The sequence below is a fragment of the Onthophagus taurus genome, chromosome 3, assembly GCF_036711975.1.
Source record: "Onthophagus taurus isolate NC chromosome 3, IU_Otau_3.0, whole genome shotgun sequence".
Lineage (NCBI taxonomy): Eukaryota > Metazoa > Arthropoda > Insecta > Coleoptera > Scarabaeidae > Onthophagus > Onthophagus taurus.
In genome coordinates this window covers 22921825-22946054 of record NC_091968.1, presented here as the reverse complement: position 1 = coordinate 22946054, position 24230 = coordinate 22921825, and the positions used below count along the sequence as shown (strand labels likewise).

Here is a 24230-nt window from a genome sequence, read left to right as displayed (position 1 = left end):
GTTTAATTTTGAAACTCTTCTAATCAGTCTTTTTATTAACTAATCTAAGTATAGGGAATGATCTGAGCTCATTTTCTTTTGATAATAAAAAAGTCTATTAAGTTAGGGACTTTTCTCAGATCTGATAAGTCGATAGTATTTCACAGTTTAATCGGTTACCTGCTCTCAAAAGTTATTTACCTTTCGTTGTTGTTAATCTAGATCACCTCCCACAATGAATCTATATCCTTGTTTCCTAAGAAGGTTAAAATAATGTCTTGGGTCGTGATCATTACTTCATGCGTTCTATTTTTAACGATGATAGATGTTGTATCATGTCTGTTTGATATCCTACTTCTTGGTGAGCACTGTAGCACAGAACAGCTGTTTTTTGTGACTATTAAAGTCCCTAGATTTACAAAGTACCGCGGTTTGACAACTTGTCACTGCATCTCACCACTTATTTACAAAAATATTGCCGTCTTGTTGCCTTTGGAGTTGCAAAAATGAGAGTAAGAAAGACTTTCGACTCTTCAGAGTACCACGAGAAAAAAAGAAAAGAAACTTGGCGTAATGTTATCAATAGAACGACATAGTTTTAAATTTCCCGCTTGACTTTCGAGCCAAAATGGCGTCAAACCGCGGTACTTTGTAAATCTAGGGACTTTAGTGACTATATGGCGACATCTAGCGGCAGAACTATGGAACGCTCACTTATAAAAATAGTGCAACGACTTTCAACGACTACCAACGACAGTTAACGCACGACCACCAACTGACAAGCATCACCTATTGTGACATAATTTTAAGTGAAGTGAAACTTTTTAATCATTTGAGTTGTTTTATGTTAATGACTAATATAACATAGTTTTAGTTCTGCTTTATTATAACAAGTAATAATACCACAACTACCTTTTGCGTCATTATCAGGGTGAATTGTCTAACATACCTTGTATCCCTTAAACTTGATATGTGACTTTTTGGTAAAATGTGTTTCAGCAATGAGGCATACATCAAGTTTCTCTATATGCAGGACTATTTGCAGCTCTTGTTGATGTTTCTGCAGACCATTAGGATTCCATTCTATTATTATCAGTTGATTAGCCACTATGTTTTGATTTTTGCTTTAATTTTGTGCAACTCTTTGGCCACCATACATCCAAGATAATTAGCTGGGTGTTATTAGCCATAACGAACGCATTTAGTTTTTTCATCTTTTGGTTTTTTTGCACAGTATCTTTATTAATTTATTAATTTCCAATCGGCAGAATGATAAACATGCTAAAATTTTTTCAGAATATGGTAACGATAAGAATCAATACGAATATTATAAGAACGACGTCTACGATGGTGGCTTAAATTATTATAACCCATCAAATGAAGAATCCTACGATGATGAAGATTCCGAAAATAACGAAATCGATGAAAATAACGAAGAATATGATTTAAACGATTTAAATAATCTCGAAGAAGGTGATTATTCTGATGATTATAATTATAAAGATTCCCATTATGAAGAAAATTATGATGATTACAAAGAAAATTACGATTATAAAGATGATTACAAAGAAAATTACGATTATAAAGATGATTACAAAGAAGATTACAACAAAAATAAAACTCAATTAACAACGAATTTAAACAACATTGATAAATTAAGAGATGAGGTTGAACCGGCTTTAATCGAATGGTACAAATTATTAGAAGTGGAAGATGTCCCAGCAGATTTAAACACCTACACAAACTACATAATAAGTTATCTCTTAAACGAAACGATCCCGATTAATTTGAATTCAAAAACTTTAATCGATTTATTAAACGTTTTACTTTTCGACTTAATCGATCAAAATTATCGAACCAAAATTAACACGCTTCAATTTACGATCGGGCAAGAGTCGAAAAATGTTAATAACAAATTAAAATCGATGCGTGTGATGTGTTATTACCTCGATCAATGTTTGAGGAGTTTGCACGAAAACGTTTATAATAACTTTTTAGAGGACGATTCAGTTTTTGGGTTAATAATAAACGTTTTAGAAGGAGACGATTGCTCAAGAATCGATTGCCCCCATAAAATCGACGTTTCATCGTTAGAAAAAAAGAAATTTTTAAAAATAATGCAAGATAAATACTCGGTTTTATCAAAAAGAACCAAAACCTTTTTCCACATCGCGTTAGATCTCGAGATAATTTCAGATTTTTTCCGATCAACACAATCAGAAAACGTTTTCCCCGATAAATTAGTTTATTTTAAAGATCGAAACGACATCCACGTTAAAGCGTTACAAATTTTAATCCAATCCCAAAACGAGCACGTTCCATTCGAGATTAAAATGAGCACCCAAAATTTATTAGAGTACTATTTAGATAAAGAATCCCCGAAATACTTACACTCACTAAATTTAATTCAAATCGGGGCAATTTTAAAAACGAAAACCTCCGAGATCCGGATACAACGCTATTTGAGTCGGATAATCAAAGAAATTGAGAGAAAACAGAATGTTTTATCGCAAAATTTATTAATGCATTCGTTGGAGTGTGTTAGTTTCGAGGTGTGTATTAATAATCTTGAAGATGAGATGTTAAAGGTGCCCCAAAAGAAATATTCAGAGTTAATAATGAAGTTGTTGTATCCACCGATGTGTACGGTTCAAAAATGTTTTTGGTTAGATTGTTTAAAATCGACTAAAATTAACGGGATTATTAAAAAAATTGATGATGAATTCGATCGGTTATTAAAACTCGATAAAACTTTACCGCTTTGTATTCGTTTAGATCTCGAAGTTATTAGAGATTTTATTTCGTTAAAACAAATTAGGATTTATTTGAATCGATTCGAACCGGATCCAACTCAAAATATAATTGTGTCGTTTATGCTTAGCGTCCCGGAGGAGGTTTTATTATCCCAAGGGGTTTATCAAAGCACGTTGAATTTTAAATATTTCATCGACAGTTTAAGGAAGCATCTACCTAAAACGATAACTCCAAAAGCCGTTGATAAATTAGTGGATCATTTACTCGAAGCCACGAATGATGAAACAGCTAAATCCGATATTTCAGAATTAAGAACATCGTTATCACAAATTAACATCCACGAAACAATTAATAATTTAGAAAATGTTAATTGTGTTAACATCCCGAAATGCGGCGAAAGTCTTTTTATGGAGTTAAAAAGTAATTTAAACGAAAACGATGGGGAGACAACTTTATTAGATGTTATTTTCCCCCCGAGTTGTGTTAAAGCGAAATGCATTTGGTATCCTTTAATCGATTATATCCCGATTAGTTTAATAATACAATCTCAAAATTATTTAGACGAATTAATTAAACAACCGAATGTTCCTGTTATTGTGATTTTAAAAGTGAAACACATCGTTAGTAAATTAAGGATTGAAAGGATTAAAGAGGTCGCTCATTTAATTACGACGCATAATTTGATTAATTCAACTGATTCTAAAAGTGTTATTAAACAGTTATTGGACGAGGTTGCTAAATTAAACGAAACGGACCCCGAGACTAAAGAGATGTATAAAGAAGTCGGGGGTTATCTAGAAAATGATGTTAATATCCCGAAGATATTTTTATCGGACGATGTTATTTCTTTGCTGGATTATATTTATGTTTTAAAGAAGAATTCGAAGAAAATCGTAGCGGATATTATAAGACAAATCCATATAATAAGGACTTATAAGAAACAAATCGACGTGATTTTAAAAAAATGCTCGATTCGTTGCATAAAATTAGGGGCTTGCTGCAAAGAAGTCGTTAAATGTGGCAAAAAAATTAAAGATCCTTACTCGCATTATTTAATATCACTTTTTGAGAGCGTAAATGACAACGATCTTTTAAACCCCGACGTTGAGACATCCCCCGAAGTATTTTTACCCATCAACGAAATGATTTTCTTTTTTAAACGAGAAAAAGGCTTCGATTACGTCCATTTAGACCTCAACGACGAAGAAACCTTAAAAATTATAACCAATTATAACTTTAACCCCAACGCGAAGCATTTATTTTATTTCGAAAGTGGAAATGATAACATCATGATGGATTTAGAGGACGAAAAGTTTCGGGATATCATCAAAAATTACGACACAAATAAAAGAATCGTCGATGTATCTTACGTAACGACGTTAATTATTTTTATTCCTACGAAATTCCAAAGGATGGAAGCTTTAAAGTTCGATTTTAACAAAGAGGACACTTGGATTATTTTGCGGGATTTATCAAAGCGCTCGATTGAGCACCCAGAAAAACCTTTAGTGGAGTTTAGAGATATTAATAAAAAAAGTTATAAACTTTATATTGATTTAAACGCTTATGAGGATGTTTTTGAGATATTAAAAGCTTCGATTGATGTGGTGTCCCCTAAAGATTATATTTATGTGTTACCATTCCCTAGTGTTGTTGGGGCACCTTGGTATTCAGTTATTTTTGGGGAAAAATCATTTTTAATTTGGAAAGTCCTCAATGAGTTTAGCACGAAAGAGTGCTTAAATAAGCCAACCCCTGTTGCGACGAAACCCGGGGGTTTTTTAAAAATATCATTCACTGTAAGCTCGGAGGGTAATATTAAATCATTAATGGGGATTAAAAGAACTTATCCATTAATTGATCCCTATGTTAACGAAACCCGGCATGTTTTTTATTGCGAAAACTTAGTCACGGGGAAAATCACCGTTTTAGAATTCGATTTGCGCGACCAAATCGCGCTCCAATTAATAAAAAGGATGTCGAACGCGTGGGAGAAGAACCGAAACATCACCGATAACCGAGCCACGGTTTATGTTAAAAATCAAAGGGGTAAATACATTTACCTCTATTTAAACTTCGACGACATGGACCCCCAATTAATCAAGCACATCGCCCAAGATAAAATAAAAGTCGAAGAATACAACGATTACAAAAACGTATCTTACATAATCGTAGCCCCAAAATCCCCCGGCTCAAAATTCTTCACCATCTTATTACCCGAAATCAAAGAAGTTTCGAACGAGCTAAAAAAAATCGGGGAAAATCCCAACTTAAAGGGGCCATACTCAATAATAAACGTGCCGATTGAGCCGGCTCAACCCCTCTTTATCAACTTTAACGACCCATTAACTAAGCGACTTTTATGGGCGGAAGCTTCAAAACCCTTTTTACAACCGATTTCGCCCACTTCATTAACAACCCCCGATAACAAAACGATAATTGCGATGATAATCCCGAATCGGGGTGACCCAAAAAACCCGATGCAACCGATTCTATTCGACGACAAACCCAGCATTTATAAAAAAATAAAACATCTTAACGAACCCAACAACACCAACGCAGTTACAATCCCTTTTAAATCCGGGGAACCCCTAAAAATCAACATTTTTAACCCAAAGGTTGCAAAAATTTTAACGAAACTCCCCGAACCCGATCTTAACCCCGATAAAGTCATAATAACCGATTTTAATAAAATCACCCCAATCGACTCTTTCAGATCATTTTATGGGGTACAATCTTTAAGTACCATCCCAATTTACGAAGATGAAACTAAAAAGTTATTATATATCCGAGGTACGGATCAAAAAGTTTTCGATAAAATCGTAAATATTTGTCAAGGAACTCATAAAAATTCAGCGACGATTTTTATAACCCGCCCTGATAGAGAACGCGACGAAATTTATTGCAAATTAGATAACCCCCACGTAATTCAAGCATTAAAAGATGTCTCGTCAAAAATCGAAATACTCCCCGATCCGGGAACCGTATTTCTCGTCGTTTTAACCGACGAAATCGGGCAATTAAAACACCATTTAATCCATATAGGGCCGAAGGATATGATGAAAAATATGGAGAAAATTACGATGAATGTGCGAGAAGATTCCGCGACGAAAAACGCGATTTATTACAGCGATTTAAATCGGGAGGCGAAAACTTTTTTGATGGATTATGATTATTATAATGGTTATATCGAAGATGATTATGCTCCGAGTTTAATCGAAATGGTTGATAAAACTAGCTCGGATTTAGCCCCAACTAAATTAATTAACCCGAAAGGAGGGTTACCTTTAATTTGTTTTTACATCATGACATCCCCCGATGATTTTATTAACATCCCGGAACCCCCAAAAGAAATTATTAACGAAAAAAAACCAACGATTCATCCCGATGATTTATGGAATTCTTTTACAACACCCAGCTTTTTAGAATCAACAAAAGAATACGATTATTATTTAATTAACGAGGATTATAACAAGAAAGAAATCGAGGATTATTTCGATTTCGATCAATATAATTACGAGTATAACTATCAAGATGATCAAAAAAAAGAATTCGATGATAATTATTTTATTGTTAGCACCGTCGATCCGGAGGAACATCTTAAATTTTTTACAACACCCAAAGTTTATGAAAAAAACAATGAAGAGGTTGCCACTCAATCTTTTCAGTTTAATACGGATGGTGAACTTTTTACCACTTCGATTCCAACCGAGTCAACAACTCATTATGTTTATTATTTTGAGCATATTGATGATTATAATGTACCAAACGAATCATATTATGATTATGTTAATAAAAATGAAGATTTTGAGGAAAGTGGTGATTATAATGTACCAAATGAATCATATAATAATTATATTAATCAAAATGAGGATTTTGAGGAAAGTGGTGATTATATTGAATCATATTATGATGATAAAAATGAAGATTTTGAAGAAAGTGGTGATTATAATGATAATTATTATGATTATGGTGATTCTGATGATTATAATGTACCAAATGAGGATGATGATTATGAAGAAAATGGTGATTATGAAGATTATAATAAAAATTATGATTATGATCTTGAAAAAAATAAAGAGGGTATAACTGAAAATCGTGAAAATACTAAAAATGCAAACGAACCTGAAACTTTATATATAGAATATGGTGGTGAATATGCTTATAATGAAGAAAAAAAGTACTCTCATGTTTATACAAAAAGTGAAAAAACGAATTATGAAGATGATTATTATGAAGGAAGTGATTATTATGAAGGGGAAAGTTATTATTTTGAAGAAAATACGATTTATAATAAAAGTTATCATTATGAAACAACTTATCAAGATTATGATTATTATGAAGGTGATTACTATGAAGGTGATTATTATGATGATGATTATTATGAAGATGATTATTATGAAGATGAAGAAAGTTATGAACACGATTTAAATCATAATAATTATTTACATGGTACTCATGAATTCGAAGATGATTATGAAGAAGATGATTATGAAGAAGAAAGTTATGAACATGAAGAGTACCATAATAATTTCTTACATGGTATTCATGAATCAGAATATCATTACGAAGAAGACTATGAAGATGAACACCAAGAAGATGATTATTACGAAGAAGATGATTTCGAGCACGATTTACACCACGGAAATGGCCTACATGGTATTCATCAATTAGGAAATGATCATCATTATAAAAGAAAAATGAAACAAATTGAAGATGAAGACGAAGAATCTGGAGATGAATCATATAACGATGAAAAAGAATCATATAACGATGAAGAAGAATCTGGTGATGAATCATATAACGATGAAGAAGAATCTGGAGATGAATCATATAATAATGAGGAAGAATCTGGTGATGAAGAAAATTATGATGAAGATGAGGAATCTGGGGGACAACAAATTGATGAAGAAGAATCTGGGGAAGAAGAAAATGATGAAGAACAAAGTGGTGAAGAAGAAGAATTAGAGGAAGAACAAAGTGGTGAAGAAGAATCTGGTGATGAAATAAATCTCGAATACGAAGAATCTGGTGAGCAACGAAATGATGATGATGCTGAATCAGGAAATGATGATATCGAAGAACTTGGTGTTGAACATTTCGTTGATGATGAAGAATCAGGTAATTTTTTATTATATTGTTCGTCATTATCATAACATAGATCTGCAAAGTTTTGTTGTCGGTTAAAGTCATTTCTGAAGTAATTTTTTTCGTAGAATTATTATAATCCGAGGTCATCAATCATGCTCTCTTTTACTTTAGCTCTTACGATTAGGTGTATGAATGTTAAGAAAAATGCGAAAATCAGAAAATTTAAAGAATTCGTAGTTTCACAAGTTAATGGTGAAACTCTGGAAACAAAGCATATTGCAAAAAAACTTGTGGAACGAATGTTGTAGCTAATTTTGTTCTTAGCAATATTGCCCTCTTGCATTTTTGCTTTCAAATGCATAAATATGGAGAAAAATACGAAAATATGAAAATTTGATGAATTTATTGCATTTTCTAATTGTTAATGGTAACACGTGGAAAACGGAGCATATTACAAAGAAACTTTTGAAACAATAGTTATTGCAAATTTTATACCTAACAATATTGCTCTGTTGCACTTTTGCACTCAGATGCGTCAATATCTAGAAAAATACGAAAATATGAAAATTGGATGAATTTGTTGCTTTTTTAAGTTGTTAATGGTAACACTTGAGAAAGAGAGCTTGTTATAAAAAAACTTTTAGAACAAAAGTTGTAACAAATTTTATATCTAACAATATCGCTCTATTGCACTTTTGCTCTGAAATGCGTCAATATCGAGAAAAATACGAAAATATGAAAATTTGATGAATTTGTGCTTTTTCATGTTGTCAATGGTAACATCTGAGAAACAAAGCTTGTTATAAAAAAACTTTTAGAACAAAAGTTGCAGCAAATTTTATACGTAACAATATTGCTCTCTTGCATTTTTGCTCTCAGATGCGTCAATACCTAGAAAAATATGAAAATTTGATAAATTTGTTGCTGTTTCAAGTTGTTAATGGTAACACTTGACAAAGAGAGCTTGTTATAAAAAACTTTTAGAACAAAAGTTGTAACAAATTTTTTTCCTAACAATAAAAACTATAAGAGAGCAACTTGCACTTTTGCTCTCAGATGCATCAATATCGAGAAAAACACAATTATATGAAAATTTGAAGAATTCGTGGATTCTGCTTTTTTGGTTAATATTGAAGTTATGTACCTGACGCACAATATTTTATTGTTCAAGTCTATCTCTTACATCCTTGCCCTTGAAAATGCGCTATTGAACGGTACTACGAGAACCTTTCAGTCACGATAACTGCTATTTTTGTTTAACTAAAACTGGCGGTTTTAATACTAAAAATTCTCATAATATTAAGTATCCAAGTGCAGTAAGTGTTAAGAAACCTTGTCATTTTTTCATTGAATCTGACGATATTCCTTCAATTCCACCATATTTGAAGAAGAAAAATGAAGACATCAATTCACTTGATTATGAAGACTCTAATCTGTATGATCAGACTGCACTAAATGATTTGGTCTAGGAGTTCCAGAATCATTGCTCCTGGAACTACCTTCTCTTAGCATAGACATCGAGAGAACTCATTTATTGAGTTCTTCTCTGAAGGTGATAGCTATGTTTATTCTAATGATGTCAGTGCCTTCGTGCAGAAATGTAGACTATTATAATCTGGAAACTATTAAATATAAGCAGCACAAGAAATAGAATATATGAAGATTTGAAAATTACTGGCATGATTCTTGGACAACAGTCGGGTTTTATTACCCCCAATTAATATCAAATTAGGAATAATGAAGCAGTTCATAAAGACCTTTAATAAAAATGGTGCTTATTTTAAGTACCTTGCAAATAAATATCCCAACATGAGTGTGATGTCAAAATAAACGAAGACGATTCGACTATTGATGAAAACTGCTGATTTTGAAAATATGATGAAAGAGACGCCTTCAAAGAAATTGCCGATGGTTTCTTAGGCAATAGTAGAGTTGGTAATTATAAGGTGTTAGTCGATGTGATGCTAAAAATCTTCAAAAAATCAGGTTGTAACATAAGCGTGAAGTTGCACTCTCATTTATATTGGGTTGCTGACAATTTAGGAGATGTTAGCAAAGAGCTGTTTCTTCCAACAGAATGTAAAAGAAGAATGTAGGAGAAGTGGTAAACATCAATGCTAGCTTGGTCACTTCAACGTGATGAATCACACGCTCAACACAAAAGGCAATCTGGCATAAGATCTATAGAATACGAGCAAAAGAGAATATTGTGCGTCTCACACATAACTTCAAAGGTACCCAAAAAAAGCTATTTGAAGCTTAGCTATTATTAAGGTGATTCTCACTTTTGAGACCGCAGATCTAAATAGCTGGTTATTTTTGCCTGAATTATATCTTCTCTTTTATTGTGTCAATTAATCTCCTATCTCATCCGTCTCATCACTTCTACGTTGGTCTCTTCTGCGTCCATGAGATTGTTAGCATCCTCCGATATATCCACATCTTAAATGTCTCCAGTCTCGTTACATCGATCCCTCTCAGAGTCCAAGCCCCCATCCAAGGTTTAAATCCTGGCAACATAAAAGCCTCTTCATTTCTACGTATATACTCCTTGCCTGCTCGATTCTAATCTTCATTCACAATTGTACCCAGATACTTATATTCTCTGACCCTTTCAATAGGCTGGACCTTTACATATGTTCTACTTGATTTGCTTATATTCAATGTAATTATATGTAAGGAATATTGAGTTAGAAAATGGAATTCATGATCTAATAGCTTTTATCATACTTATATTAATTTATTTTTATTATAGATGAAGAAAATAAAGAAGACGACGAACAATCAGGAGAAGACCAAATTTCTAATGACATAGAATCTGGAGAAGAACAAAATGTTGATGTTGAAGAAACTGATGGAGATGGAGAATCAGGTGAAGAAGAAGGAAACGTAAATGAAGAAGATCAAAGTGGTCATATGGAAAGAAATGTTCAAGATGAAGAATCGGGAGAAGAAAGAACAGCTGAGGGTGATGAATCTGTGGAAGAAGAAAGAGGTGATGATGAAGGATCTGGTGAAGAAAAAAGTATTGAGGATGAAACAGAACAAAATGGAGAGAACAAAGAAAGTGGGGAAGAGAGAAATGATAATAAAGGATCTGGAGAAGAAAAAAGTATTGAGGATGAAACAGAACAAAATGGCGAAAACAAAGAAAGTGGGGAAGAAAGAAATGATAATGAAGGATCTGGAGAAGAAAGAAATGATAATGAAGGATCTGGAGAAGAAAGAAATGATAATGAATCATCTGGAGAAGAAGAAAATAACAAAGAAAATGGAAATGAAGAACGTGGTGATGATGAATCAAGCCCAGAAAATGAAGAAGACTCATCTGGCGAAGAAAGAAGTGCAGAAGAAACTACTACAACAACTGAAGGATTAACAACCATTAAAGAAGTTGAAAATGAAAGTGTAAGAAGTGATGATTCAGCAACGGAATCTGCAACATCTAAAGATGAAGTTACAAATCCTGGGGAAACTACAATTTCACCCACAACAGTTCCAGCAAGAAGAAAACGTCAAATTTCGAGTGAAAATCTTCAAATTAAGCCAAGAAGAAAACGTGCCATTTTAAAAAGAAAATTAGTAAAAAGAGTTAAACGCGGTTTAGACTCAGGTGATTTAAAAAAGGTAAACATAAAAAGTTTAAAGATTACAAAAAGAAGTATTACAACACAAAATAACGATGAGCTTACACAAAAAAAAGAAGAATTAACAAAAACAACGGTTTGTATCGATCAAGAAGACCCACAAAGTAGAAATACAATTCTATCATTAAACGACCCTAATAATTTAGACGCAATAAAGATTATTTTGAATAGTAGAACCGGCGAAAACACGATTGTATTTTTAAAGAAGGACGATCCCAAAACGAAAAGAGAATTGATTCAATTAACCAAAAAAATACCTTCATCAAGAGTACCAGCTACGAATCTCGGGAATTTAGTCACTTTGAATTTAAAAGATTCCGAAAATACTTTGTATAGGGTAACTTTAGATACATTAAGACCCGAAACTGTTAAAGTTTTAAAAGAAATTACTTATTCAGCTCCTAAAACCGCGCCGAAAGCCATTTTTAACGGCCCAGCTTACGAAAATTACATCGTTAGCATCGATGGTGACAACGATCAGGTGGTCCATACGGTTTTAACGACCGCCATAAACTCGGAAATAATCGTTGGGGATGTTAATTCGGGTTATGGGGTTTTAATTTATCCCCCTCATATTATTAACATGAATAATCCGGGGGTTAGGGAGGAGTTGTTGAAATTGCCGGATGTGAAATCGGAAAATTGTGGGGTTGTAACGGTTACAATTCCTGATAAAAACGGAGTTAAACGAGTTAAAAAAATCGATATGGACGATTTAAGAACTTTGAATATTGTGGAACAATTAAATGTTTTTACACCAACGAATTTGGAGGTTTTAGAAATCCCTAGTGGGAAATTTGGGTATCCTTATTTAATAGTAAGCGTGGATGATGAGCAAGGGAGATCGAGGTGTGTTATTTTAGACACGAATAACGAGAAGATCGTGGATGCTTTGATCCAATTAGCGGGATATTCGAATCATCATAGTAGTTTTCTTAATCTCCACGATAGTCATGGAAATAAAAAGAAGTTATATTTGGATTTTTCGGATAATTTGGTGAAAAATCGCCTTCAAGAACTCGGATTGAAGTCGCAACTCCCTCAAACTTTGCTTGCAAATATTCCGAGTAAATATCCCAAACAACTTTTGATTCCTATTAATAAGATGAATTCTCAAACGTTAATTGTTAAATGCGATGTGACTAAATGGAGTGTGGTTAATGAGTTGTTGAGAATCCCGGGGAAATGTACTAGGAGGACTCCGGGAACTGCTTTTCATATTTTATCGCCTTTGACGAATAAACCAATTACGATTTATTATGATTTGCAATTTAGTGTTACTATAAAGAGGTTGAAACAAATTTGCGGGGCTCTTTTAATCCAGCCGGATCCGAATTCTTTGATTATAATCCAAATAAAACCTGAGGGGGAATCAAAATTGATCGCGTTGGACCCGAATCACGGCCCAGTTATTGGATTAATTAATCGATTACACCAAATCATCGATATAAAATCAAAAGTACATTTAATGCATTTAATCGGAGATGACGAAATCAACGGCGGATTTAAATTCAATTTAAACGACCCCTTAGCAATGCAAACCATCATTAAGGAGCTCCAATCAGGATTTTTGATTTACATGTCTCCCCCGATACAAAAAAATAACCTATTAATACTTACAATTGAAATTGAAGATGGATTATACGGCCAATTAATTTTAGACATTTCTGATAATAACGTAATTGAAACGCTACAACGATTAGATGACCCAGAAAATCCTGATGCGATTCTCGTCGATTTCATCGTCGATGGGAAATTCGTTGTGGTTCACCTCGATTTAACCGATATAAGAATAATCGAAACGATTGCTGTAATCACAGCGAAAGAATTACCCAAAAATCCTTCCCCACAAATCGAACCGAGCAAACCAAAAAATTACCAAGACGATAAATACACAAAAAACCCCGAAGAAATAGAGCAAGATAGAAATATGATCGAATTAAACGAAACACCCGACGAAAATATCAGCAACACTTGGTTCGACCCTATCGATAAAGACGAAGATCAATTAATAATTTGTTTCGTCGATATCCTCGGACACACCGTGATGTTGCATTTCAATTTAAACGAACCGGAAGTCGTTGAAACGCTGTTCGAGGAGGCGGCGAAATCCGACGTGTTTCACTCGAGGGTTAAAATAATATTAAAAAATTCTTCGGGCGAATTAAAAGAAATTTATTTATCCACCAATGATGAGAAATCATTGAATCGATTAAAAGACATCGCGTTTCGCGTCGAATACATCCCAGATCCCGGATCGTTAATTCATATGCAATTAACCGATGAGAAAGTGGGAATTCGCGAAATCGTTATTTTAGATTTGATGAATAAAGAAGTCGTCGATGAGCTTTTGGAGATTTCCGCGAAAACTAAACTGCAAGAATCGACGCATCTCTTCACGATTAATAAACGCGATTTCGTTAAATTAATTAAACTCAACATGAAAGATGAAGAACAATTATTAACGGTTAAAAAGTTGAAATTAAAAACGCCGAGTTTTATTAGACCGGTGGAGGTTCCAAATCCGTTTGGGAACGTTCCGTTTATTTCATTCACAATTTTAGACCCATACAAAGATAATTTGCAAATTATTTTAGACATGGGTAATAACGAAGTTATAAACACCTTAAATAAGCTTCACAACACTTCAGCGACGTTTCCTTTAGAAATTAAATTCATCAACGTTCGTCGAGAAAAAGAAATTTTTATCTTAGATATAAGCCAATCGGAAGTAACGAAAGCTTTAAACAAATTATCGAGTACAATTCAACTTCCTCGAGATGCAATGAAAAACTTCCCGGTTTTAAACGCCGGGTTATTAACAACTTTAACTTTACCAATAGAATCGGATAATGGGAGAACCGACACTTATATCTTCGACGTGTCCCAACCCGAAGTTTTTAATAATTTATTAGAACGCAGTAAGAAAACGCCTAAAATAAAATTAGGGGTCTTACTTTACATTCCGGATGAATTAAAAGTAACCGTTGTTATCAGATTTGATTTAGAAGATAAAGCGAATCCCGGATCGAAAATTGTTGCGACACAATTAGATCATAAATCAATCATAGCATTTATGGTAAAAACCTACGAAGATTTAACGGAAATAATCGTTTTAGATCGAAGTGTAAAAATCGTTTATGACACCCTAATAACATTATCGAAAGAAAAAATCCCACCGCCTTATTCATTCTTTAATTTACACCACTTTGATGGTTACCCAATTGAAATCCGGATTAATTTGCAAAATGATTCAACCGTTGAGAAATTGAGAAGTCTTCAAGAATACACGAGCAAGCCGTTTAAACCTATCAAGATTTCAAGCACTTTGGGGAATAAACCAGTTACGATTTTAACGATTCCAACTCAAAATAATCCTTTCCAACCCATCATTATTAACAGTAATGATGAGGAATTTATGGGAGATCTCAGAAATTTATTGGACGAAGTAATCGAAACGAATATTTTAAATCCCGTTGAAATTATCATCGAAAACCTCGATATTGTTTTAACAAATCGAAAAGTTTTAAATTATTTAGAAACAATTTCCGAAAATTGCCCCGTGCAACAAACGCCGTTAATGCAGATACCCGATTATTTATATTTAACCGTTATGGACGTTGAGTTCCATTTACTTAAGTTGCAATTAGATTTTATGGATCACATCGTTTTGGATGGATTAATTAAGATATCGAAGGAAACACAAACTAATACGATGGTGGCCCAAGCGAATGTTTTGGATACAAGAACTAAAACCGTTTTCTTATTTAAATATCAACCGGCAAATCAAAGAATCGTTCATCAACTTATAACTTTATCGATTCGAAATGTTTATCCTAGCAGAATTTCAATCCGACCACCAAATGGACATCTTGAATATTATGTAAGTATTATTTTTATTGTTATTTAGACAAATTAATAATGTTGAGAAAAACGGAATTTTCGTTTTCACCTCTCTAAAAATATAAGACTTCTCAGAATAGACAGTTATTAGTTACTAATTTACAAAATTTAAGTTTAAATAGTTGTAAAATGGAATTAAGAACGAAATGTTACAAGTAAAATACGTAGTAATACGTTAAAAATAAAAAGAAAAGTGACTAACACTAGATTACTTCAGTTATAAAACTTCTATTATATGATAACTAACTTCAGGTTTAAAATGTCAACCTCAATTTTGACATATTTGTAATGTTCATTAAAAATCCTTTAAAATGAGTACAAACACGACATATTTATCTTCAATATTAATAAAGTTATGGTTAACTTCCGGTTAAAAATGTCAACGTCAATTTTGACATATTTGTAATCGTTGTGAAAAATTCTTTAAAATGAATCCAAACAAGATACGTTTAATTCCAATATTACTCGAGATATAAGCAACTTCCGGTTTGAAATGTCAATGTCATTTTGACATATTCTTAATTTTATAAAATGTCTTAATATTTGTCACAAAAACAAAAATATAATAAAAAAAAAAATTAAAAAATTAAGGTTGGTATTAATATTTAAAAATTAAATTGCTATCTTCATTGTTGCTAACTTAGGATTTAATGCTTTTTATTCTAACTTTTTTGTTTTTTGAGATAAGTACGTCATCAATTTAGACTCATTTTAAAGGTTTTTTAATGAAGATGACAAATATGTCAAAATTAACGTTGACGTTTCAAACCGGAAGTGATTGTATTTCCATTAATATTAAAGTTAAATATGTCGAGTTTGGACTCATTTTAAAGGATTTTTTATGAAGTTGACAAATATGTCAAAATTAAAAGTTGAAGTTCGAAATTTTGGATTTTTGAGATAAATGCATCATATTTGGACTCATTTTAAAAGTTATTTTATGAAGATATAATAATAAAATTAAAGTTGACATTGACAACTTAAAGTTAATTATTAAAGTTAATCTATTTGTAGAGTCTCTGAAGTTGGCCAAGGGCCAAAACTAGTTAAACTTAAATTGTATATAAAATAAAAGACATAAACACCAATTTCTTGGTGTATCTAAGTGTCGTATCTAAGTCGGTTCTTAGACGTATGATGCAAATCGGACATCCTTTAAATCCTTAAAAACAAATAGTATTTTAGGTATTTCGGTATTCTGCATTTTTTCTAAGATAAGTTACACATTTACCTACCAGATAGCATGAAAATCTCTAAAAACGATAAAATATCGCTTAGTCAAGTCACCAGTCACAAATTTTCTTGTATCAGTTTATATTCAAATTAGATAGTCCTTTGGTAAAATAAATTTCCAAAACTCAAATGCAAAGAACTTCCGAAAGAGAGGAATGAATCTTTCTTGCTACCCTTTTTCTAGCGCTGGTGTGGGGAAAATGTGTTATGCACCCCAACTTACTGTTGGCGGTTTAAAGTTGTTATAAGAAGTAGATATTGTTCTTCGGCCGGGAGTGTGAATTTAATGACAGCCCCTTTTTCTCTGCCTTTCTCCTGCTCAGAACTTACCCTCGCGGGTTTTCACCATCGCACAGGCGGCTTCTCTTTTCTATGTATTAGTCGCGTCTTTCCTCTTTCTCCTTTGTACTAACAACTTCTCTTATGTATTTCTGTACTGCTACCGAATTCGTTTCGCTTTTTATCATCGTCTGCACGCAATTTTCTGGAGTCAAGCTTCTTCCCACTTTCCTCTCCATATCCATTCGAAGGTCTTCCCACCTGCTACACTGAAAGAACGTATGTTCTACGTCGTCCTCTTTATCACAGTATATACATCGGTCATCGGAGACTCTCCTGAACTTGAAGCACTGAAGCATCCGTGTCCCCCCATAAACTGGCTCACGTAATAGTTCGCCTCGCCCTAATCTCGACTCAACCACACATATAAAACGGGCACGAACCTCTTCGTCCATCTCGCCACATCTCTGGTACTATCCCATCTTTGTTCCACTCTCTTTCAATAATGTCCTTGGTCTCGTCCACGTTCTGGCTCAATCTCTTCTTGATATATAGATCTATTGGTGGCATATCCTAAAGTACTTGCAATGCTGCATTCGACATGGTAGTATAAGCGCCAATTATTCTTATCAGGACTATACTTTCGTAAGTTGTTCGACGTTCTTTATGGCGCACCTATCATTTTACGCTTTTCTATGCTGAGTCCATACCCCTTGGAACCTCTTCTACTTCTTGTGCAACTCATAAGTCTCATAAGCCAAAATAATGTGATTAAAATCACAAATTTCTCCGCAACTGCAATTTGGAGATACCACCATACCAATACTATACATGCCAGGTCTCACTCTCATGCAATTAATTGTAGATATCTTTTTCTTCTTCTCTGAATCTACAGCCCTAGGTGGGCCCTGGCTTGCATCAGAATATCATTCCTGTCTTCCCTGTCTCTCGCTCTTCTTCGCCATGCTTTTATTCCCATTAGTTTTTGATCCAGTTTCGGTCTCCCTGGCCGATGGTTCCGACCGCTCTGTTCAATATTGCTATTTTTGTGGGTTTATCTTCCTCCATTCTTATCACATGACCCACCCATCTCAAGCTATTAACCACGTCCATGTCGTTGTATCCTTCTCCATAGTCCGTGTTCGCTTATTCCGCCAATCATAGTATGTAGCACCTCCCTTACTAACACCTTAAGTGCTTCTTCCTCTCGTTTTTAGTATTTAGTATTTATTGTGCGATCAAACATACAATCGATGTTTTGTATAGTTTACATTTTGTCTACCTAGACAGATTTCGCGACCTTAGCTGTGAGGATAGGGCAAAATAGTATCTGTTCGCCATGAATATTCTTTTCTTTATTTCCTTGGTTTTGTCGTTTTGACTGTCTTGGAAATATTTTACCACCTCCAATAGCTCATCTTCAATCTTTATATGTCCTTGTATGATTCTGTGTCGGCGTGATGTACACATACACTTAGATTTGGGATAGTTTATGACCAGCCCTATATTTAATGCGGCATTTTTTATGCTGCGATCTTCACTATAATCACTATATCGTCCGCATACGCCATTATTTATACACTCTTCGTATACAGCGTGTCCCGTATCTTCCGCATCAGAGCATTATACGGTTGTAGAATACATGATTATGAAGCGATCTTTCTAATAAAATTTTTTTCGAAATGTTTATAATAATCGAACTGAAGGTGGGTGATTGCCTTGATTTGTATTTGGCTGCGCGTATTCTTGTTGTTAACTGTCAGAGTGGAGCAATGTGTTAAGTGGTTCCGCCATCTTCTCACTATCTCACTCTTTTCAGTAATCAGTGTTCCATCAGCGTCTTTAATCTGTTTCTGTTTTTGTCGAACCAATCGTTTCGTCTTTCCTTTGTCCCAGCACTTTTTCTGCCTATTCAGCAAGTGTTCTCTTTAAAAGTGTCCAGGCAGTATCGACTCCCACAGGTCCAATTTCCTCCTTGCTTGCCCGGTTTATTCGTTACTCTACCCCGGTTATGAATGCTTCTGATGTTTCTAGGTTTTTCTGTTTTTCGACGTTATACCTTATTATCATCGCCCTCGCCTTTGTTTGCATTAGATATTCGAGCTCTAATGGTTCCTGCCACCAGATAATGATCAGAATCAATATTCGCTCCATTACAGCTTTTGCAGTCAAGTACATAGGATCCTTGTCTTGAAAATATGATCGATCTGATTTGTAGTTTGTCCATTTGGCAAGGTCCATATTATTTTGTGTAACCTTTTATGCGGGAAGTAGTGCTTTTTCTGTGAAATCAGTGGACCACATCACCATTTAGTTGATAAAAGAGACTTCAGTACATTAAGGATCTTCTGACAACTATTTATAATATAGTTCATATGTTCCTTCCATGATAATTTTGCATTCTAATGCACGTCCAAGTATACCATGTTCACAGTCATTGTGATATTTTCACCCCTTAGCTTTATTAAGAGAATGGGCTCAGATCTCCTCCTGTGACTAAAAAAACATTGCTTTGGACTTATTCGGTGCCAGACGCCTCAAAAAAGTTTGCTGTCACATTCAATGCATCATTCATGACTTCAACCGCCTCATCAGAACTACATCGTTTGCAAACACGACTGTTTTAACTCCACGTTGGGATCATGCTTTAGCTGATCAATAATTGACGCAGAAGGGCATCCATCACGACGAAGTTTTCTTAATAAAATTATGTTTACATTATCATATGCCGACAAAATATCAATGAAGACTCCAACCAAAACATTTCCTCGATAAAAAGCCTCCCGTACTGACGTAATCACAGTAAAAAGACAACCTTTTTGAAAACCAATTTACTATGACATTTCTGTTGTTATTACCAACCTTGAAAATTAGAATACGTTAAATTATTTTAAAATTGATAAATTGCCATTAGAAGGGAATGTTAAATATTAATTTATTTTTTTTAAATAATTAATTATTTATTTATAATTATTTTTATAAATATAATATAATTTAGTACCTTTATTTTTTCTTAAGTTGGTACTATCAAATTGACAACCACCATAAGCAATTTTTTTGAGGTTATATCGTTTTTATTTTCAAGAATAATTAATATTTTCCAATGAAAATAAGAGATAAATCGATCATAGACAAGTTAAAAAACACCTTTATATCTATTAACATTTTAATATTACCAAATTTTGAATCGTACCTTAATTTTTTCCTCAGATTTATTCAATCCCTTGGAGATTAGCCCCAAAAAATCTTAACGCAACTTTAAATCCAAACGATGGAAACGTAATTTACTCAGCATTGGAAGCATCAAAAACCGTTTCGGCATCATCAATACCAAAACTCCACTTCAGAAACATTAATCGTCAAAAAATCCGGATAAACATGAACATGAACTGTTTAGAACCCCTAAGCGCACTAAGCCAAATTAAAATCGACCCGATTATTGTAATTCCCGCTTATGGAAGAGCACCTCTCCTTAGTATTATGGTCCAAAGAGATATTAATCAGTACGCAATCACGATTAACCCCAATGATGAACAAACCCTTAGAGAATTAGAAAGAGTTGGATCTAACGATAACACCAACGCTACAACGATTACGTTTTTTATTCGAAAACGCGAAAAAATTCATGTCTATTTAGATTTTAATGATGATAAAGTTTTGGAAAGTTTGCAAATTTTAACGAAAAGATCTCCAATTAAAATTGTACCATTCAGACATCGTTACCCAGTTATTAAAGCAATAACTCCTGATAATGTCGCGTTAATTTTAGACACTCACAACAAACATGTAATTAATAAGTTGGTGAAGTTATCGAAATTTTTTGATGATAGTTTAACAGAAATTGAGCTTAGAGATAAAAGGGGCGTTGTTATGCCGGTTTGGATTCCTTTAATTCCTGGAGTTATGATCCCTAATGTTGAGGAGGAAGATGAGAAAGGTGATTTTCAACCTTGGTTGCAACCATCTTCAATTAATTTAGATGAATTTGATGAGTATGGAAGTGGTTATGATGATGATTATGATAAAAATGATTTTGATTATTATGATAATTACAAAGAAGGATTAGATGATGTTGAAATTTTGGAAGAATATGATTTTGATGATGATTATGAGGATGTTTATGAAGAAAATGATTATGAAAATGATGATAATAAGGTTTATATGAATTTTGATGATAATGATAACCCACTTTATGATGTGAATGATTATAGTTTTATCAAACAAAATAGGCGGGGGTTAAATGGCGATGATTTTGTTCCTCCTGAGCTTGAAGAAACTTTTTATGGGGATTTAACACAAAAAAGTGTTACTCAAGAAGTTCAGGAACTAACTGAACCTCCAAGGACTAAAGTTTCTAGTAATTTAAGTAATTTGTATTATAGTGATAATAATCAAATTAATAATAATTATCCCCAATATCCTTATTATCAACAATATAATCAATATCCTTATTATCAACAATATAATCAATATCCTTATTATCAACAATATAATCAGTATCCACAATATCCTTTTTACCAACAATATAATCAATATCCATATTATCAACAATATAATCAATATCCTTATTCACAAAATCCGGTATATAACCTTTATAATTCTTATTATACGTATCCAAATTATCAAAATTATCCAAATTATGATAATAAGGAACCAGAAATGTATGTAAGCTCTGATTCGATATCTAACGACATTCTTAAATATATTAAAGATAAATATAAAGCAAGTGGTGATTATGAATTTAACATTTTTGATGATGAAAATAAGGAGGAAAGCGGAAATGATTACTTTGAAGATGAGTATGATAACTATGAAGACGATTATGAAGAGTATGATATCGTTTCTTTTGATTATGATGAAGATGAGGAAAGCGAAATTGATGACTATGATGATGATGACTACAAAGAGGATGTTTATGATGATGATTATTACAAAGATGATCTTAAAAACGAGGTTGATAACAATTATTACGAAGATGATGATGATTATTACGAAGATGATCTTAAAAACGAGGTTGATAACAATTATTACGAAGATAATGATGATTATTACGAAGATGATGATGATTATTACGAAGATGATGATGATTATTACGAAGATGATGATGATTACGACGAAGATGACGACGACGACTGGTTTATGATTGGTGATTACTCCAATTTGTTAAAAAAAAGAGAGATATCAGATTCAGACACATCAATTTATGATGATTTTGATGATAATTACGAATCAATTGATGAAGAAAACGATTATTATGAGGCATTAGCTAGAGACGGTGAAGATGAAGAAGAAGACTATGATTATGAGTCATCAGCTATAGACGATGAAGAAGAAGAAGACGATGATTATGAGTCATCAGCTATAGATGATGAAGAAGAAGACGATGATTATGAGTCATCAGCTATAGATAATGAAGAAGACGATGATTATGAGTCATCAGCTATAGAAGATGAAGAAGAAAACGATGATGATGATGAATCTGGAGAAGAAATAGAAAGTGGATTTGAATTAGACGAAGAAATTGAATCAGAAGAAGATGTTGAAAGCGGTTTTGAATCTGGTGAATCGGAAGAAATAGACGATGACGAAGAATGGAGTGGCAAAAAAAGAGATGCGGATGAAGAAGAGATTGAAAGTGGGTTTGATTTAGAAGAAGACATTGAAAATGAAGCCGAATCCGGGGAAGATGTAGAAAGTGGGTTTGAATCAGAAGAAATAATAGAAAGTGGTTTTGAAGAATTTGATTCTGGAGAAGATAACGAAATTGATATCATTGAAGAAGAATCTAGCGGTAAAGAAAGATCAAATGAAGAAGATGAAGAAGAAAGCGGAGATGAAAATAAAGAAAGAACTGATCATGAAGGATCAAGCGATGAAGAAAGATCAAATAATGAAGATGAAGAAGAAAGCGGAGATGTAAGTAATGAAAATAAAGAAAGAAGTGATGATGAAGAATCAAGTGGTAAAAAAAGATCAAGTGAAGAAGATGAGGAAGAAAGCGGAGATGTAAGCAATGAAAATAAAGAAAGAAGTGATGATGAAGAATCAAGTGGTAAAAGAAGATCAAGTGAAGAAGATGAGGAAGAAAGCGGAGATGTAAGTAATGAAAATAAAGAAAGAACTGATAATGAAGAATCAAGTGGTAAAGAAAGATCAAACGAAGAAGATGGCGAAGAAAGTGAAGATATAAGCAATGAAAATAAAGAAAGAACTGATAATGAAGAATCAAGCGGCGAAGAAAGATCAAATGAAAACGAAACAACAGATAACGTAGAAAGATCTGATGAATCAACCGAATCAAATCGAAGTATTGAAGAAGAAAAAGAAGTTTCCGAAAGAAACATCGAAGAATCAACAACTATCAAAGATGATGAATCATCCTCAAGCAACGAAAATGATTCATCCTCCGAAAGAAGTATATTAGAAACAACATTAGAAAATTCATCCCCACCTCCAACAACAACCTCACCACCAGAAACAAAGCGACGCAGACGAAGTAGACGCGTAAAAAGAGATTTGAATCAAGATTATGAAGCTGAGTTTGAGGAGATGGCCCGAAAACAACGCGACATCGCCTTGGTCCAAACCGAACTTCACGATTTAAAAATGTTTTATCAAATATCCGAGGTTTTCGTGAATTTCCAATTGAATCAGCCGGTTTATCGGTGTCCGATTCGCGTTTTACCCCCGCACGGGCAATATCCCTTGGTTTTTACCCATATAAAATACACAAACTTACCGAGTAAAAATCGAATTCCCCCATTAACCATCGATATAAATAATATAGAAACGTTAAAAACGTTGAGGAATATTTCTGATAACGTCGATCTTTCACTACCGTATTCGTTGATTGAAATTCCCGATACGGATGGGAATATTCTTGGTTTTCGGGTTGATTTTAACAACGTTCAGGAATTAGGGGGGTTAATCGAGCAATCGAATAAGGATATTTTGGGGTTTGAGCCGCAAGGGAATGGATTTCCTGTTGTTATTATTAAGTACCCCGAAGGAGATGTTCGTTTGGATTTGAAGGATGATAAAATTGTTGAGATGTTGAGGAATCTATCGTCGGATTCGATCAATGCTTATTGGTTGCAAATTAATCACGGAACCGAGTTCGAAATTTTCCGGATTGATTTGAAAAGAGATGCTCAAAAAATTAAACACAACTCGGAATTAAATTTGAAATTACCGCCAGTTACGAGACCTCCACCTCTCCCACCTGGAATCGTCACCGTTTTTAAAACTCAAACACCACCGATGGAAGGTAAAGAAATTTTTTTATTTAGTTTTTATTAGTGGTGGAACGGATATCCGGCCTATCCCGCCATTTTTTTTAATTTT

At 33.5% G+C, this 24230-nt stretch overlaps 1 protein-coding gene across 1 annotated transcript in view; it reads left to right on the top strand.

The window, feature by feature from the left end:
* Window positions 1–24230, top strand: part of LOC111419003 (uncharacterized) — a 55029-nt gene that overhangs the window by 14583 nt on the left and 16216 nt on the right. Inside the window, exons 4-6 of the mRNA XM_071195299.1 lie at window positions 1276–7854; window positions 10580–15354; window positions 20097–24153. Coding sequence (XP_071051400.1) covers window positions 1276–7854; window positions 10580–15354; window positions 20097–24153 — 15411 coding nt within the window. The remainder of the gene's footprint in view (window positions 1–1275; window positions 7855–10579; window positions 15355–20096; window positions 24154–24230) is intronic.